Source organism: Sphaeramia orbicularis, chromosome 24 (genome assembly GCF_902148855.1).
Source record: "Sphaeramia orbicularis chromosome 24, fSphaOr1.1, whole genome shotgun sequence".
Taxonomy (NCBI): domain Eukaryota; kingdom Metazoa; phylum Chordata; class Actinopteri; order Kurtiformes; family Apogonidae; genus Sphaeramia; species Sphaeramia orbicularis.
The window spans coordinates 1,985,645-2,005,501 of record NC_043979.1 but is presented as its reverse complement, the minus strand read 5'-3'; the positions used below and the strand labels follow the sequence as shown (position 1 = coordinate 2,005,501).

The 19,857-nt window shown below is 31.4% G+C and overlaps 1 protein-coding gene across 1 annotated transcript; it reads left to right on the top strand.

Moving 5' to 3' along the window:
• The first annotated feature begins 369 nt into the window (after positions 1 to 369).
• ptger2b (prostaglandin E receptor 2b (subtype EP2)) lies at positions 370 to 19,113 on the top strand. Its single transcript, XM_030128064.1, has 2 exons — positions 370 to 1,213; positions 17,868 to 19,113. Exons 1-2 carry the CDS (start codon positions 419 to 421, stop codon positions 18,195 to 18,197), a joined length of 1,125 nt encoding a protein of 374 aa, XP_029983924.1. The 5' UTR covers positions 370 to 418; the 3' UTR covers positions 18,198 to 19,113.
• Positions 19,114 to 19,857: the final 744 nt, after the last annotated feature.

The following is a 19,857-nucleotide window of genomic DNA, read 5'->3' as shown; positions in this document are numbered from 1 at the left end:
TAAACAGCAAAATAATCTACTAAAGTACAAGAATAGATTAAAACGACATAAATGCAGCTGTACACTTTAAAACAGTGAAATAAAAATACCAAGTAAAAAACAGAATAGACATGATAATCCATTTAAAATGGGATGAAATAAATAAATAAATAAATAAAAAGGATAAGTCCATCAACCCAAAGCTGCACATATTCACAACAGGAAAGTGAAACTCTACCCATACATTTACATATGGGTCTTTTTTCCACATGTCCACTCTCCAAACCCCTAAACTGGGCTCTTGGTCATGTGCTCCTCAGATGTTCCATCCAACTCCAGATCCCACAACAGCTGGAGTCCCGCCCACTCAGGTCCACAGCTGCGCGTCCCGTGCGTCCACGCGCACTGTCCCACTGCGTCCCGTGTCCTCGGAGGGTCTATGGAGCGGAATTCTTCTCATGTCCTCTGTCATGAGGCTGAGGACGTGGGCCCCGGGAAGCCCGCCGTCCCTGCCGTCATGTTCTCGGTGGGTGTGGTGGGAAACGCGGTGGCGCTGGTGCTGCTGGGGCTGTGGCGCACGAGGACCACTCTGTACCACATCCTGGTGCGCGCGCTCCTCACCACGGACCTGCTGGGCTCCGTGTCCGTCAGTCCCGTGGTCCTGTGCGCGTACGCGTGGGGGAAGACTCTGTTGGGGATGAGCGGGGACATGAAGGTGTGCGTGTACTTCGGCTTCAGTATGACCTTCCTCACCTTGTCCACGCTCGGCATCCTGTGCGTAATGGCACTGGAGCGCGTGCTCTCCATTGGACACCCGTACCTGTATGAGAGACACCTGAGCAAACGCGCAGGTCTGGTCGCCGTCGTCCTCATCTACGGGGCCAGTGTCGTGTTCTGCGTGGCTCCGTTTGTTCAGGTGGGGAAATACGTGCAGTACTGTCCCGGAACCTGGTGTTTCCTGGAACTGGAGAGGACGGAGCTGGATGCAGAGGGCCGCGCGTACGTGCAGCTTTACGCGTCCATCATACTCCTGCTGATCTCCAGCACGGTGCTGTGCAACATAACCGTGATCGTGTACCTGGTGCAGATGTACAAGAGGCGCAAGATGCACCGAAGGGGAATGACGTCACACTCCCGCTACCGGAGGTCCCTATCCATGACGGAGGAGGTGGAGCATCTGCTTCCGCTGGCCATCATCACTGTGGTGTTTATGGCCTGCACCATCCCGTTAGTGGTAAGAGCAGAGGCACGGACGAACGGAACCACAACACACACTGTAGCACCAGGTCTGTCTGTGTAACCCACACTGAAAAAACATCCTGTTTTTACGCAAAAAAAAACTGGCAGCTGTGTTTCCAGAACAATACTGTAAAAAACACATCCAACTGTAAACATATGTACAGAGTAACATGTAGATTCAACAGGTTAAACATGTAGATTTAACAGTATAAACATGTAGATTTAACATTTTAAACACAGATTTAACAGTTTAAACACGTAGATTTAACATTTTAAACATGTAGATTTAACAGTTTAAACATGTAGATTTAATATTTTAAACATGTAGATTTAACAGGTTAAACATGTAGATTTAACAGTATAAACATGTAGATTTAACAGTTTAAACACAGATTTAACAGTTTAAACATGTAGATTTAACAGTTTAAACCTGTAGATTTAACAGTTTAAACATGTAGATTTAACATTTTAAACATGTAAATTTAACAGTTTAAACATGTAGATTTAATATTTTAAACATGTAGATTGAACAGTTTAAACATGTAGATTTAACATTTTAAACATGTAGATTTAACAGTTTAAACATGTAGATTTAACAGTTTAAACACGTAGATTTAACATTTTAAACATGTAGATTTAACATTTTAAACATGTAGATTTAATATTTTAAACATGTAGATTTAACAGTTTAAACACAGATTGAACAGTTTAAACATGTAGATTTAACAGTTTAAACCTGTAGATTTAACAGTTTAAACATGTAGATTTAACATTTTAAACATGTAAATTTAACAGTTTAAACATGTAGATTTAATATTTTAAACATGTAGATTGAACAGTTTAAACATGTAGATTTAACAGTATAAACATGTAGATTTAACAGTTTAAACACAGATTGAACAGTTTAAACATGTAGATTTAACATTTTAAACATGTAGATTTAATATTTTAAACATGTAGATTTAACAGTATAAACATGTAGATTTAACAGTTTAAACACAGATTTAACAGTTTAAACATGTAGATTTAACAGTTTAAACCTGTAGATTTAACAGTTTAAACATGTAGATTTAATATTTTAAACATGTAGATTTAATATTTTAAACATGTAGATTGAACAGTTTAAACATGTAGATTTAACATTTTAAACATGTAGATTTAATATTTTAAACCTGTAGATTTAACATTTTAAACATGTAGATTGAACAGTTTAAACATGTAGATTTAACATTTTAAACATGTAGATTTAATATTTTAAACATGTAGATTTAATATTTTAAACATGTAGATTGAACAGTTTAAACATGTAGATTTAATATTTTAAACATGTAGATTTAACAGTTTAAACCTGTAGATTTAACAGTTTAAACATGTAGATTTAATATTTTAAACATGTAGATTTAACATTTTAAACATGTAGATTTAACATTTTAAACATGTAGATTTAACAGTTTAAACCTGTAGATTTAACAGGTTAAACCTGTAGATTTAACAGTTTAAACATGTAGATTTAATATTTTAAACATGTAGATTTAACATTTTAAACATGTAGATTTAACAGTTTAAACATGTAGATTTAATATTTTAAACATGTAGATTTAACAGTTTAAACCTGTAGATTTAACAGTTTAAACATGTAGATTTAATATTTTAAACCTGTAGATTTAACAGTTTAAACCTGTAGATTTAATATTTTAAACATGTAGATTTAACAGTTTAAACCTGTAGATTTAACAGTTTAAACACAGATTTAACAGTTTAAACCTGTAGATTGAACAGTTTAAACATGTAGATTTAACATTTTAAACCTGTAGATTTAACAGTTTAAACATGTAGATTTAACAGTTTAAACATGTAGATTTAATATTTTAAACATGTAGATTTAACATTTTAAACCTGTAGATTTAATATTTTAAACATGTAGATTTAACAGTTTAAACCTGTAGATTTAACAGTTTAAACATGTAGATTTAACATTTTAAACCTGTAGATTTAACAGTTTAAACATGTAGATTTAACAGTTTAAACATGTAGATTTAATATTTTAAACATGTAGATTTAACATTTTAAACATGTAGATTGAACAGTTTAAACATGTAGATTGAACAGTTTAAACATGTAGATTTAATATTTTAAACATGTAGATTTAACAGTTTAAATGTGTAGATTTAATATTTTAAACATGTAGATTGAACAGTTTAAACATGTAGATTGAACAGTTTAAACATGTAGATTTAATATTTTAAACATGTAGATTGAACAGTTTAAACATGTAGATTTAACATTTTAAACATGTAGATTTAATATTTTAAACATGTAGATTTAACAGTTTAAACCTGTAGATTTAACAGTTTAAACAAGTAGATTTAACAGTTTAAACCTGTAGATTTAACAGTTTAAACCTGTAGATTTAACAGTTTAAACCTGTAGATTTAACAGTTTAAACATGTAGATTTAACATTTTAAACATGTAGATTTAACAGTTTAAACACGTAGATTTAACATTTTAAACATGTAGATTTAACAGTTTAAACATGTAGATTGAACAGTTTAAACATGTAGATTTAATATTTTAAACATGTAGATTGAACAGTTTAAACATGTAGATTTAATATTTTAAACATGTAGATTTAATATGTTAAACATGTAGATTTAACATTTTAAACATGTAGATTTAATATTTTAAACATGTAGATTTAATATTTTAAACATGTAGATTTAACAGTTTAAACATGTAGATTTAATACTTTAAACATGTAGATTTAATATGTTAAACATGTAGATTTAACAGTTTAAACATGTAGATTTAATACTTTAAACATGTAGATTGAACAGTTTAAACATGTAGATTTAACAGTTTAAACACGTAGATTTAACATTTTAAACATGTAGATTTAACAGTTTAAACATGTAGATTTAACAGTTTAAACATGTAGATTTAATATTTTAAACATGTAGATTTAACAGTATAAACATGTAGATTTAACATTTTAAACATGTAGATTTAACAGTTTAAACATGTAGATTGAACAGTTTAAACATGTAGATTTAACAGTTTAAACATGTAGATTTAACAGGTTAAACATGTAGATTTAACATTTTAAACATGTAGATTTAACAGTTTAAACATGTAGATTGAACAGTTTAAACGTGTAGATTTAACATTTTAAACGTGTAGATTTAATATTTTAAACATGTAGATTTAACATTTTAAACATGTAGATTTAACAGTTTAAACATGTAGATTGAACAGTTTAAACGTGTAGATTTAACATTTTAAACCTGTAGATTTAATATTTTAAACATGTAGATTGAACAGTTTAAACATGTAGATTTAATATTTTAAACATGTAGATTTAATATTTTAAACATGTAGATTTAACAGTTTAAACCTGTAGATTTAACAGTTTAAACATGTAGATTTAACAGTTTAAACACAGATTTAACAGTTTAAACACGTAGATTTAACATTTTAAACATGTAGATTTAACAGTTTAAACCTGTAGATTTAATATTTTAAACTTGTAGATTTAACAGTTTAAACATGTAGATTTAACATTTTAAACCTGTAGATTTAACAGTTTAAACATGTAGATTTAACAGTTTAAACACAGATTTAACAGTTTAAACACGTAGATTTAACATTTTAAACATGTAGATTTAACAGTTTAAACCTGTAGATTTAATATTTTAAACCTGTAGATTTAACAGTTTAAACATGTAGATTTAACATTTTAAACCTGTAGATTTAACAGTTTAAACATGTAGATTTAATATTTTAAACCTGTAGATTTAACAGTTTAAACCTGTAGATTTAACAGGTTAAACATGTAGATTTAACAGTTTAAACACAGATTTAACAGTTTAAACCTGTAGATTTAATATTTTAAACATGTAGATTTAACAGTTTAAACCTGTAGATTTAACAGTTTAAACATGTAGATTTAATATTTTAAACATGTAGATTTAACATTTTAAACATGTAGATTTAACATTTTAAACATGTAGATTTAACAGTTTAAACCTGTAGATTTAACAGGTTAAACCTGTAGATTTAACAGTTTAAACATGTAGATTTAATATTTTAAACATGTAGATTTAACATTTTAAACATGTAGATTTAACAGTTTAAACATGTAGATTTAATATTTTAAACATGTAGATTTAACAGTTTAAACCTGTAGATTTAACAGTTTAAACATGTAGATTTAATATTTTAAACCTGTAGATTTAACAGTTTAAACCTGTAGATTTAATATTTTAAACATGTAGATTTAACAGTTTAAACCTGTAGATTTAACAGTTTAAACACAGATTTAACAGTTTAAACCTGTAGATTGAACAGTTTAAACATGTAGATTTAACATTTTAAACCTGTAGATTTAACAGTTTAAACATGTAGATTTAACAGTTTAAACATGTAGATTTAATATTTTAAACATGTAGATTTAACATTTTAAACCTGTAGATTTAATATTTTAAACATGTAGATTTAACAGTTTAAACCTGTAGATTTAACAGTTTAAACATGTAGATTTAACATTTTAAACCTGTAGATTTAACAGTTTAAACATGTAGATTTAACAGTTTAAACATGTAGATTTAATATTTTAAACATGTAGATTTAACATTTTAAACATGTAGATTGAACAGTTTAAACATGTAGATTGAACAGTTTAAACATGTAGATTTAATATTTTAAACATGTAGATTTAACAGTTTAAATGTGTAGATTTAATATTTTAAACATGTAGATTGAACAGTTTAAACATGTAGATTTAATATTTTAAACATGTAGATTGAACAGTTTAAACATGTAGATTTAACATTTTAAACATGTAGATTTAATATTTTAAACATGTAGATTTAACAGTTTAAACCTGTAGATTTAACAGTTTAAACAAGTAGATTTAACAGTTTAAACCTGTAGATTTAACAGTTTAAACCTGTAGATTTAACAGTTTAAACCTGTAGATTTAACAGTTTAAGCATGTAGATTTAACATTTTAAACATGTAGATTTAACAGTTTAAACACGTAGATTTAACATTTTAAACATGTAGATTTAACAGTTTAAACATGTAGATTGAACAGTTTAAACATGTAGATTTAATATTTTAAACATGTAGATTGAACAGTTTAAACATGTAGATTTAATATTTTAAACATGTAGATTTAATATTTTAAACATGTAGATTTAACATTTTAAACATGTAGATTTAATATTTTAAACATGTAGATTTAATATTTTAAACATGTAGATTTAACAGTTTAAACATGTAGATTTAATACTTTAAACATGTAGATTTAATATGTTAAACATGTAGATTTAACAGTTTAAACATGTAGATTTAATACTTTAAACATGTAGATTGAACAGTTTAAACATGTAGATTTAACAGTTTAAACACGTAGATTTAACATTTTAAACATGTAGATTTAACAGTTTAAACATGTAGATTTAACAGTTTAAACATGTAGATTTAATATTTTAAACATGTAGATTTAACAGTATAAACATGTAGATTTAACATTTTAAACATGTAGATTTAACAGTTTAAACATGTAGATTGAACAGTTTAAACATGTAGATTTAACAGTTTAAACATGTAGATTTAACAGGTTAAACATGTAGATTTAACATTTTAAACATGTAGATTTAACAGTTTAAACATGTAGATTGAACAGTTTAAACGTGTAGATTTAACATTTTAAACATGTAGATTTAATATTTTAAACATGTAGATTTAACATTTTAAACATGTAGATTTAACAGTTTAAACATGTAGATTGAACAGTTTAAACGTGTAGATTTAACATTTTAAACCTGTAGATTTAATATTTTAAACATGTAGATTGAACAGTTTAAACATGTAGATTTAATATTTTAAACATGTAGATTTAATATTTTAAACATGTAGATTTAACAGTTTAAACCTGTAGATTTAACAGTTTAAACATGTAGATTTAACAGTTTAAACACAGATTTAACAGTTTAAACACGTAGATTTAACATTTTAAACATGTAGATTTAACAGTTTAAACCTGTAGATTTAATATTTTAAACTTGTAGATTTAACAGTTTAAACATGTAGATTTAACATTTTAAACCTGTAGATTTAACAGTTTAAACATGTAGATTTAACAGTTTAAACACAGATTTAACAGTTTAAACACGTAGATTTAACATTTTAAACATGTAGATTTAACAGTTTAAACCTGTAGATTTAATATTTTAAACCTGTAGATTTAACAGTTTAAACATGTAGATTTAACATTTTAAACCTGTAGATTTAACAGTTTAAACATGTAGATTTAATATTTTAAACCTGTAGATTTAACAGTTTAAACCTGTAGATTTAACAGGTTAAACATGTAGATTTAACAGTTTAAACACAGATTTAACAGTTTAAACCTGTAGATTTAACATTTTAAACATGTAGATTTAACAGTTTAAACATGTAGATTTAACAGTTTAAACATGTAGATTTAACAGTTTAAACATGTAGATTTAACAGTTTAAACACAGATTTAACAGTTTAAACATGTAGATTTAACATTTTAAACATGTAGATTTAACAGTTTAAACCTGTAGATTTAACAGGTTAAACATGTAGATTTAACAGTTTAAACACAGATTTAACAGTTTAAACCTGTAGATTTAACATTTTAAACATGTATTTTTAACAGTTTAAACATGTAGATTTAACAGTTTAAACATGTAGATTTAACAGTTTAAACATGTAGATTTAACAGTTTAAACCTGTAGATTTAACATTTTAAACATGTAGATTTAACAGTTTAAACCTGTAGATTTAACAGTTTAAACATGTAGATTTAACAGTTTAAACACAGATTTAACAGTTTAAACACGTAGATTTAACATTTTAAACATGTAGATTTAACAGTTTAAACCTGTAGATTTAATATTTTAAACCTGTAGATTTAACAGTTTAAACATGTAGATTTAACAGTTTAAACATGTAGATTTAACAGTTTAAACCTGTAGATTTAACAGGTTAAACCTGTAGATTTAACAGGTTAAACATGTAGATTTAACAGTATAAACATGTAGATTTAACAGTTTAAACACAGATTTAACAGTTTAAACCTGTAGATTTAACATTTTAAACATGTAGATTTAACAGTTTAAACATGTAGATTTAACAGTTTAAACATGTAGATTTAACATTTTAAACATGTAGATTTAACAGTTTAAACATGTAGATTTAATATTTTAAACATGTAGATTTAACATTTTAAACATGTAGATTTAACAGTTTAAACATGTAGATTCAACAGGTTAAACATGTAGATTTAACAGTTTAAACATGTAGATTTAACAGTTTAAACATGTAGATTTAACATTTTAAACATGTAGATTTAACAGTTTAAACATGTAGATTTAACATTTTAAACATGTAGATTTAACAGTTTAAACATGTAGATTTAACATTTTAAACATGTAGATTTAACAGTTTAAACATGTAGATTCAACAGGTTAAACATGTAGATTTAACAGTTTAAACACAGATTTAACAGTTTAAACCTGTAGATTTAACCGTTTAAACGTGTAGATTTAACAGTTTAAACACGTAGATTTAACAGTTTAAACATGTAGATTTAACAGTTTAAACATGTAGATTTAATATTTTAAACATGTAGATTTAACAGTTTAAACATGTAGATTTAACAGTTTAAACCTGTAGATTTAACATTTTAAACATGTAGATTTAACAGTTTAAACCTTTAGATTTAACAGTTTAAACATGTAGATTTAATATTTTAAACATGTAGATTTAACAGTGTAAACATGTAGATTTAACAGTTTAAACATGTAGATTTAACAGTTTAAACATGTAGATTTAACAGTTTAAACATGTAGATTTAACATTTTAAACATGTAGATTTAACAGTTTAAACCTGTAGATTTAATATTTTAAACATGTAGATTTAACAGTTTAAACCTGTAGATTTAACAGTTTAAACATGTAGATTTAATATTTTAAACATGTAGATTTAACAGTTTAAACCTGTAGATTTAACAGTTTAAACCTGTAGATTTAACAGTTTAAACATGTAGATTTAATATTTTAAACATGTAGATTTAACAGTTTAAACATGTAGATTTAACAGTTTAAACATGTAGATTTAACAGTTTAAACACGCAGATTTAACAGTTTAAACCTGTAGATTTAACAGTTTAAACACGTAGATTTAACAGTTTAAACCTGTAGATTTAACAGTTTAAACCTGTAGATTTAACAGTTTAAACATGTAGATTTAACATTTTAAACATGTAGATTTAACAGTTTAAACATGTAGATTTAACATTTTAAACATGTAGATTTAACAGTTTAAACATGTAGATTTAATATTTTAAACATGTAGATTTAACAGTTTAAACATGTAGATTTAATATTTTAAACATGTAGATTTAACAGTTTAAACCTGTAGATTTAACAGTTTAAACATGTAGATTTAACAGTTTAAACACAGATTTAACAGTTTAAACCTGTAGATTTAACATTTTAAACATGTAGATTTAACAGTTTAAACATGTAGATTTAACAGTTTAAACATGTAGATTTAATATTTTAAACATGTAGATTTAACAGTTTAAACCTGTAGATTTAACAGTTTAAACATGTAGATTGAACAGTTTAAACATGTAGATTTAACAGTTTAAACACGTAGATTTAACAGTTTAAACCTGTAGATTTAACAGTTTAAACATGTAGATTTAACAGTTTAAACCTGTAGATTGAACAGTTTAAACATGTAGATTTAACAGTTTAAACACGTAGATTTAACAGTTTAAACCTGTAGATTTAACAGTTTAAACATGTAGATTTAACAGTTTAAACCTGTAGATTTAACAGTTTAAACATGTAGATTTAACAGTTTAAACCTGTAGATTGAACAGTTTAAACCTGTAGATTTAACAGTTTAAACATGTAGATTTAACAGTTTAAACCTGTAGATTTAACAGTTTAAACATGTAGATTTAACAGGTTAAACATGTAGATTTAACATTTTAAACATGTAGATTTAACCGTTTAAACATGTAGATTTAACAGTTTAAACATGTAGATTCAACAGGTTAAACATGTAGATTTAACAGTTTAAACCTGTAGATTGAACAGTTTAAACCTGTAGATTTAACAGTTTAAACATGTAGATTTAACAGTTTAAACCTGTAGATTTAACAGTTTAAACATGTAGATTTAACAGTTTAAACCTGTAGATTTAACAGTTTAAACCTGTAGATTTAACAGGTTAAACATGTAGATTTAACATTTTAAACATGTAGATTTAACCGTTTAAACATGTAGATTTAACAGTTTAAACCTGTAGATTTAACAGTTTAAACATGTAGATTTAACAGTTTAAACCTGTAGATTTAACAGTTTAAACATGTAGATTTAATATTTTAAACATGTAGATTTAACAGTTTAAACGTGTAGATTTAACAGTTTAAACGTGTAGATTTAACAGTTTAAACGTGTAGATTTAACAGTTTAAACGTGTAGATTTAACAGTTTAAACATGTAGATTGAACAGTTTAAACATGTAGATTTAACAGTTTAAACATGTAGATTTAACAGTGGATTTAAATGGTAAATGTTCTGCACTTCTTTAGCTCAGTTTCTCCTCCTTCATGGTGTCCACAGCTCTTTCCAAATCCACCAGGTCCAACTGGGACCAGTTTAGGGTTCAGTGTCTTCCATGGACACTTGGACATATGGACAGTCAGAGCCAGGATTGGAACCAACAACCCTTTGGTTATTGGACGAGCCGCTCTACCAACTCTACCAACACATTCATTTACACATTTAAAATAGTACATTGTTAAATGTTTAATTTTTTATAACTTTTTATATATACATACATACATACATATATATATATATATATATATATATATATATATATATATATTTTTTTTTTTTTTTTTTTTTTTTTTTTTTTTTAAAGCACATTATTTCAACATTACACTCTTTGCAGTTTAAACGGCATCACATTGTTTTTCAATTTACAGTTTTATTTTCTAAAAACATCAGAAATCCATCATTTCTTCATCCACATCTGCTATTGTTCACATACTCTTCCTGTAAAAACTACAGCTATATTGGATTCAATCGTTAACACAAAAATCTTTTCAAGTAGACAACTTTGCTTTGTATTGTCACTTACAGTTTTTTATGTTGCAATTTTTCAACTTTTTGGCGTTAATTCTACAGTCATTTTTTTACAGTGCAGAGTTTCTCAAACTGTGGGGCGAGTCCCCCAGGGGAGGCATAAAGACTTGCCAGGGGGGTCATGGGATCACTCCTGGGTGTTTTGTTTTTTTTTTCTTCAGGTTAGCACATGTAGCAGGTGGAACTAATGTTTTAGCATTGGAGCACCCTGGAATTCATTTTAGGGATGCACAACAGACAAATGTCCTGCCATGGTGATCTGACACTAGACTAAACGAAGAGTTTAGGTTTGGAGAACGGACAAGGATTTGACTGCAGTGTTTCTGTTTTTGCATAGTTTATACAGTTTTCACTTTAATGTTCTGAGATGTGCAATGTAAACAGGCTCACTGCAGCCTCTGATATTGTGAAAATCTTTGTTACCAAAATTAGTTTGTTGTTCTAAAAAAACTTACTTTATTGTCATAATTATAAGATAATTGTGCATTTTCTATTTTTATTTGGAAAAATATTGCCTCAGGGAGCAGTCTGGTTGAGTTTATTTGTATTATTCAAGCAAAAATCTAAGTTATTAATTATTCAAGGAAAAGCAAAAAGTATGTTTACAATATTGATGTTTCTGTCAATAAAAGTTGTAATTGCCTCACTGTTGCAATGTTGTTGGGGTTGAGGGGGGCCTGGAGATTTTTTGTACTCCAAAGGGGGGGCCCACAGAAAAAGACTGAGAACCACTGGTTTAACCCAAGGGGTCAAACATGTGGCCCACGGGCCAAAACCGGCCCACCACAGGGTCCGGTCTGGTCCGCCACATGGTCCAGTCCGGTCCACCACAGGGTCCAGTCGGATCCGCCACAGGGTCCAGTCCGATCCGCCACAGGGTCCAGTCCGGTCCACCACAGGGTCGAGTCCGGTCCGCCACATGGTCCAGTCCGGTCCACCACAGGGTCCAGTCGGATCCGCCACAGGGTCCAGTCCGGATCCGCCACAGGGTCCAGTCCGATCCGCCACAGGGTCCAGTCCGGATCCGCCACAGGGTCCAGTCCGATCCGCCACAGGGTCCAGTCCAGTCCATGGGATGAATCTGTGAGATGAAAAAATTACACTGAAGATATTAACAATCATTTTAGTTCAGGTTCCACTTTCAGACCAACTGAGTGTCAAACGGGTCAGAGCAGTAAAATACTGTCATAATACCCTATAAATAATCACTCAATCAAATTTAATTTACATAGTGCCAAATCAGAACAAAAATTCTCTCATGACACTTTCATATAGAGCTGGTCAAAACCAGACTCTTCAGCCAAATAATGACAGTTCAGATATTTTCACTTTGTAAATGCAAAAATGTTCATGCAGTTTTACTGTATTTACACTAAAACAAACCAACATTTCACAAAAAACGTGCAGAACTTAAATACTCAAATATGAACAACCTGAAATGTCTTAAGAGAAGTAAGTGTAATTTTAACAATATTCTGCCTGTTATTTACCCTTTCATGCATGAATTATGAGAACCTAAGTCAATATTTTTTTCTTGAGTGATTTTATTCCTTCATACTTTTCTTTTTTCTTTTGTTCAGAACAAAAGAAAAAAGAAAATATAATTACATTAACAGAAGACAAAATGAATGTCATTAGCCTGATTTTATTCCTCTGTAAGCTTAAAAGAACAATGCAATTGAACATTTTTTCAATGAACCTATTTTTCATGGAGTTACAAAAATGTCCTCTCAGCTGGACACCATGCATTTAATTTTTGAAGCAAAGAAACATGTATTTAAAACCCATCATCAGACAGTGATAAACTGTGTGAAAACTATGAAATAAAAACATTTTTAATGCTACTAATCTGATGTTTTCTTACATTTTAACATACTCTAATACTGGTTATTACTCACTTCATGGAGATGATATGCAAAAATAAATAAATAAATAAGAAAACTGTTAATTACAGTTTAATAAGAATTACTGCGGATCAGGTTTATCAACAACAGCAAAGTTAAGTAATGGTCTGAATGTCAGTGTATGGGATGGTGTGTAAGTGTTCACTGTGTTGGCTGATATGGAACTAAAACAACAAAACCCATGAATATACAAGAGAACAGCTGGAGAAGAACTGTCCACTGGAGTGACCAGTATGCATGACAGGGTTAAGTGTTTTTTGCATTTGTAGATCCATGTTATAATGAACATGTGTAAATAAGAAGCTGAGGTGGAAAATTTTTTCTTGGTAAGTTTTAGTTTGTTCATGGTTGTTCTTGGTATTCACATGTTTTTACAGGACACTTTGTAGATATAAACGTTTCATAATTGTACTTTTTTCACTCTAAAACACAGAAGTTAGGAATAAAAAGTCTGGAAGTGACATTATTTCTATATTATGATGTAACTAGAAAAGCACTTGGAAAGCACAGACCTCCTCTGAGGCAAATCGCACACACCCCCATCACCACCAAAATGTAATCATTTGTTCCTTGTGCCAGTATCAACATTTCCTGAAAATTTCATGAAAATCCATCCATAACTTTTTGAGTTATTTTGCTAACAAACAGACAGACAAACAGACAGAGCCCATTGAAAACCTTACCTCCACTGACCCACTGCAGGTTATACTGGGCTGAATGTGGAGCCTGAACTGACCTGAGTTTGACCCCCGTCACATGACCAGCCTGATTCTACCAACATCACAGGCACCAGTCTGATTACCTCCACCAAGGAGGTTATGTTTTTGCAAGAGTTTGTTTGTTTGTTTGTTTGTTTGTTTGTTTGTTTGTTTGTTAGCAACGTAACTGAAAAAGTTATGCATGGATTTTGATGAAATTTTCAGGAAATGCCTGGAATATGGACGAGTAACAAATGATTAGATTTTGGGAATGATCCGGATCACTGTCTGGATCCAGGAATTTTTAAAAGGATTCTTTATCACTGGGAGATAGGGATATTTTCAACATATATATATATGTGTAACTCCACAATGAATGGTCAGAGTGCTTGGTCAAAGAAAATATATATACTCAAAATAAGTTCCCAACAGGTTTTACAGGATATTGAAGACTGATTCATCATGTGTAGCAAAAGTGATATAGTTGTTTGTCTGTTAGCAAGATAACTCAAAAAGTTATGGACGGATTTGGGTGAAATTTTCAGGAAATGTTGATACTGGCATAAGGAACAAATGATTACATTTTGGTGGTGATCGGGGCGGACTGATCTGCCTTGGCGGAGGTCTGCGCTCTCCAAGTGCTTTTCTAGTTTATTATCTGACGCACACAAGTGTATGTTTCACACATGGAACCACAGACCAAGGACAGACGGACGCAGAAGGAGAAGTTTTCCCTGTTAGAGTAGGAGGTTGAAGTCAGTGAAGGAAGGGGAAATCCCCAAATCACAGCGGAAATAAAAAATAGAAACCATGACCCATGACATAAAGGAGACGACGCACAGGAACGTCTATTTATAGTCACTGCACTGTTTAGGCCTTTCACAGACTGGTGTTTGTATCAGGTATGACCAGCAGATGCATTTATTCCCTGTCAGTTCTATATTTTATATATAATTATAGTCAAGGCAGTAGGTTTGATTCTGACATTGGTGGGAACACAAAAGTGCTCCAAGGCAGCACTCCTGAAAGTTGATGGTTTTTTTTACCTCCACCATGATGTATTGTGATCACTTTACTTTGTTTGTTTGTTTGTTTGTTTTTTAGCAACTTTAGGGGAAAACTCTTCCCCCCATCTTTCCCAGATCTTCCCCACAGATAGGCCTAGGCCCTGGGACCAACCCAGTCCATTTTGGTCCCAGTAGGACAAAGTTCAAGGTCACAGCAAGGTCACAACATCTACAATTTTCCATCTGTCATCATTGAGACATTTTCCAAAATTCATAAAAAATTCAAATCGACTCTGATTAGCCTCAGTTGGATCCACCTGTAGCTTAGGACAGTATCTTGTATCTGGAACTAAACTGTCTACATCCACTGTGGACTCTGTGGACATTTACATTGAACATTGAAAATCCCATTTCCCACACATTTTTCACTTACATATGTTTCTATCTGATTACCTCTGCCACGGAGGTTAGGTTTTTGCCAGGGTTTGTCTGTTTGTTTGTTTGTTTGTTTGTTTGTTTGTTTGTTTGTTTGTTTGTTTGCAAGATAACTCAGAAAGTTATGGACAGCTTTGGGTGAAATTTTCAGGAAATGTTGATACTGGCACAAGGAACAAATGATAAAATTTTGGTGGCAATGGGGGGCGGGCACACGGACAGATCTGTCTTGGTGAAGGTCTACGCTCTCAGAGTGCTTTTCTAGTTTGCATTTGCGATCATAATTTCACGTCATGTCGAGCTGAAACGGTCAGTCAGAAACAAATTCAGTAACTGACATGTTTAGAATGCATATCTGAATATCTAAAGACAAAACAAGAATTTAACGCATTCTGCAAAGTTATTCTAATGATGAACATATGCATTATTAGTGAACCAACTGTGAATTTACAGCCTCTCCTCCTCCTCCTCCTCCTCCTCCTCCTCCTCCTCTCTCCTCTCTGTCTCCTGACATAAATATGTTGTTTCATGTCATATGATCAGATCGTGGATACACTGTTCATACAGTTTGATGGTTCAGTTACTGCCGGAGCAAAAAAGGTTTTTACTTTTAATTATTACATGTAATTTATTCCCAAAAATATGAATAAAATCACATCTAGAGTCACATTTACAATCTGAGGCTTTGTTGTATTTTCCCCACTAATTTTCTCAGTGTGTATTTTTTAAACAGTTGCTCTTCCATAGAAATACATGAAAATAATAAGTAAAGTAACTTTTAAAAGTGTTTCTGTTTGTCATTTAATATTGTCTTTTCTTCAGTATCTGTGTTGAGCCTCTACAGTTCTACACCTGGAACTGACACTGGGACTCCTATAGAAGTGTCTGATGACCAGTTTTCTTTTCTTTGACATCCTTTACATCCTAATTACTGAGCACACACACACACACACACACACACACACACCTACAAACACACACACACATGTCCAAATGTACATGTAACTGACTCCACTCGTATTTAAATCCGTCTAGTTGATGTGACTCAGACAGAACAAATACAAACAGACTGAAAACTTACATTGGCGCTCCAACTAGCAGGTTCCTTTTACAAGTAGATGGAGTGACAGCGGGGATGTACATTAGCAAAACCAATGAGCCAATCAGAGAGCGATATTTATGTTAGAGGCGGGACTTCTAGCAGAGACCAACTGTTAACCCTTTGTGTACCAGAATCATTGACTAAACAGTACGGACAGTGGTTGGACTGATAGGGACAACACAGCAGTGGATGGATACTGGTAGGGACAGGTCCCGAATTCTACGCCCCTGATTATAGTTATTTTTAAACATCAGTACGATGAAGAAACTGTGTGATATGTGCATTGATGACAGAACCATGAATAACCCTCTACATTTGAACACTGAGGACCTCATGTGTTTCATAGAACTTTGTTTTTTTAACACTGAGCCCATTTACATGATCAAAATAATCTGATAATACACTGTAAAAAAAAAAAAAAACTCTGTAATTCAACAGAATTTTCACTGTTTATTTTACAGATTTTTCCTGTATTTTTAAGATATAGGAAAATATCAATGAAATGACAAAAACAGACTGTGGTTTTACATGTCAAATGGAAAATAACATGAAAAAACTGTAACTGTGAATAACCAAAAAAATTTAATTTTTTAAAAGAATTTTTTTCTTTTTTCACAGAAAAATAGTTAAAATACATTTGCAAATGTATCATAATTTCACTAATATTTCTTTTCTATTTATGAGATTAAACTGTTCATTTAAAGTTTAACATCGTGAAAAAAAATAAATTAAATGAGATAAAATTACTGACAATTAACAGTAACAGAAGTATTTGTTCTGTCAGTTGAACCAGACTTGTTTGTTCATTGACAAATATCTTGTGTAATTACAGGAGGTTTCACAACAAAAATGTTGAATAAATGTATAACATGAATGTATAACATGTATAAGCACTGATAAACTGTCCAAATACAGTTTTTATCAGTGGATTGGACAACTGAGTCTCACTGAAAATTATATATATATATATATATATATATATATATATATATATATATATATATATATATATATATGTATATGGAATTGGATTGTTTTAATACATGAAAATATTCTTTATTAAACATTAAAAAAAAAAAATCTCATGTAAAGTTAGGGCAAAAAAAATTTGTATTTTAATTATGGAAAATTACCGTATTTTTATGAGATGGTTATTTTCCGTTATTTTACAGTATTTTTTCGACACCCCTGCTGCCAGAATAATACCATTTTTTACTGGGGATTTTTTACAGTGTAGTCTGATAATAATCCAATAGTTGCATAATAAATACATTTGGATTGTCTTTTCTTTCTCCCCTGTAGATCCGTGTTCACACATCCACCAGCCAAAAGGAACGAGACGCAGCTGATCTGCGCGCTATGCGTTTACTGTCCGTCCACTCCATCATCAACCCCTGGGTCTTCATCATCCTCCGTCCAGCCACTCTGAAAACCATCTGGAGGAAGTTGGGCCGGTCTCAGAACCACCCGGCCCTCACCTGTATGTCGACCCCCACAGCTCTGGATAGACAGACCAGGGGAGGCGGGACCAGGGGAGGTGGGGCCAGGGGAGGCGGGACTGAGCCGCCCCAGCATCAGCACGAAGAGACACATGGAACTGTGGAGGAGCTCCATCCAACTACTCAAGCTTGATTAGTTTGATAACAGGAAAAGCCTCAGAGGTTTCTGTTGAATGCACTGAAAAAACTTTGGGGGGTTATTTACTTCGGAAAACTTAGGAAAGTATTTGCACTTAGAATTGTAAGTAAATTCTACCAGGGCGATCGTCAAGTAAACTTTACTTGTGGATATACGTTTATTTTACTAACAAACCTCAGGTAATTTACTAATGATAATTCATATGGTCATTGAATTTGAGTCTCTCCTTTTTTGTAAGTTTTACTCAGACTCTGACTGCTTCAAACTGAAAAATGCTAACACATCTAAAGCTAACGGCTTTTCAAGGTAATTTTTTAAATACTGTGATGTTTTGGTAGAACAAAGTTACAGTAGAATGAACGTTGGTCGTGCTTCTTGGGTCCAAATACATCACACGCTTGTGAAAAGGCACTGGTATTAACTTTCATTAAACTACATGTTGAAGAGTAATTATAGAATAATTACAGTACTGCTCTGAACTGCTCTAAAATGTCATATATTTCTTTACTGATGAAGCTTGTCTCCCAGTAAACTCATGGACACCAGTACTGATGAGTTCAGGGTCAGTTCAGTCACTGAAGCAGATGTTGTGTCTACAGAAGCTAGGACCTTCCATTCCAACAGATCCATGTCTAAAACAACAGCCATGACACTTTGCATAGCACATCCCAGCAACAAGACGTGGACTGACAGTTGGCAAGTCACGTCAACAGGTGAGGTCCAATCAGAAGACAGAATCAGATGATGTTACGAAGTCCAACCCACTGTTTGGGGGTGGCGTCACCCAAGAAGATAACTGTCAACCACACCTGCTGTTCGGGGCTCTTGGACTGGAGCTCCTGCTGGAGCTCTTGTCCAGAGAGACCAGCGCTGGCTTTTATATTTCACATGTGATCAGAATAAATTCTTAAACTGAGACCAAGTGCATCCTGAACTCGTCTTTGGAGCTTCCAATCAACAAACACGAAAAATCCTAACAACGAGCGTAAACCAGCCCAGACTGTCTGACAGCAGCACAGAGCGTTCAGTCCTGGAACCAAACTGAAATATTCCTTCAGTTCACTCAGATACTGTCCTCTATAGGCAGAGCATGAGTCATAGAACTACAGAACACAGAACAGACACTGGCTTTGAACCAGTATTTACAACTTGTAAGGTAGCACACAGTCACATGACTCAGTGACACCGTAAACTACATGAGTCACATGACTCGGCACAAACTGCCCCCATTACGATCATTATGGCTCGCTACAATACTTTTTCTAACTTTTATTAATGGACAATATGTAAGTAACATTTGACATATTTTTTCTGCAGTTTAAATTGCCTGAATTTGTTCTTAATGTTTTTGGGTTAGGGTTGTTATATTTGAACTTTTATATGCGTCCATTAACCCTGACCGCCATTGTCGTCTTCTTGTGTTTTGGCGGACAGCAAAGCACAAGGTGCACGTGTGGAGTCAGAACACGCAACACTATTAAAACTTACTCTGTATTTCTAGGTTCATGTGCAATGACTATAACCTTTGAATATTATGTGAAAATACAGAATACAACTTACTCTTCCATCACAGTTTATTTATTACACAAATGACATATTTAGTTTTACTGGAATAATTCCAGTTCTTACTGATACTTACAATTAGAAAATAAAA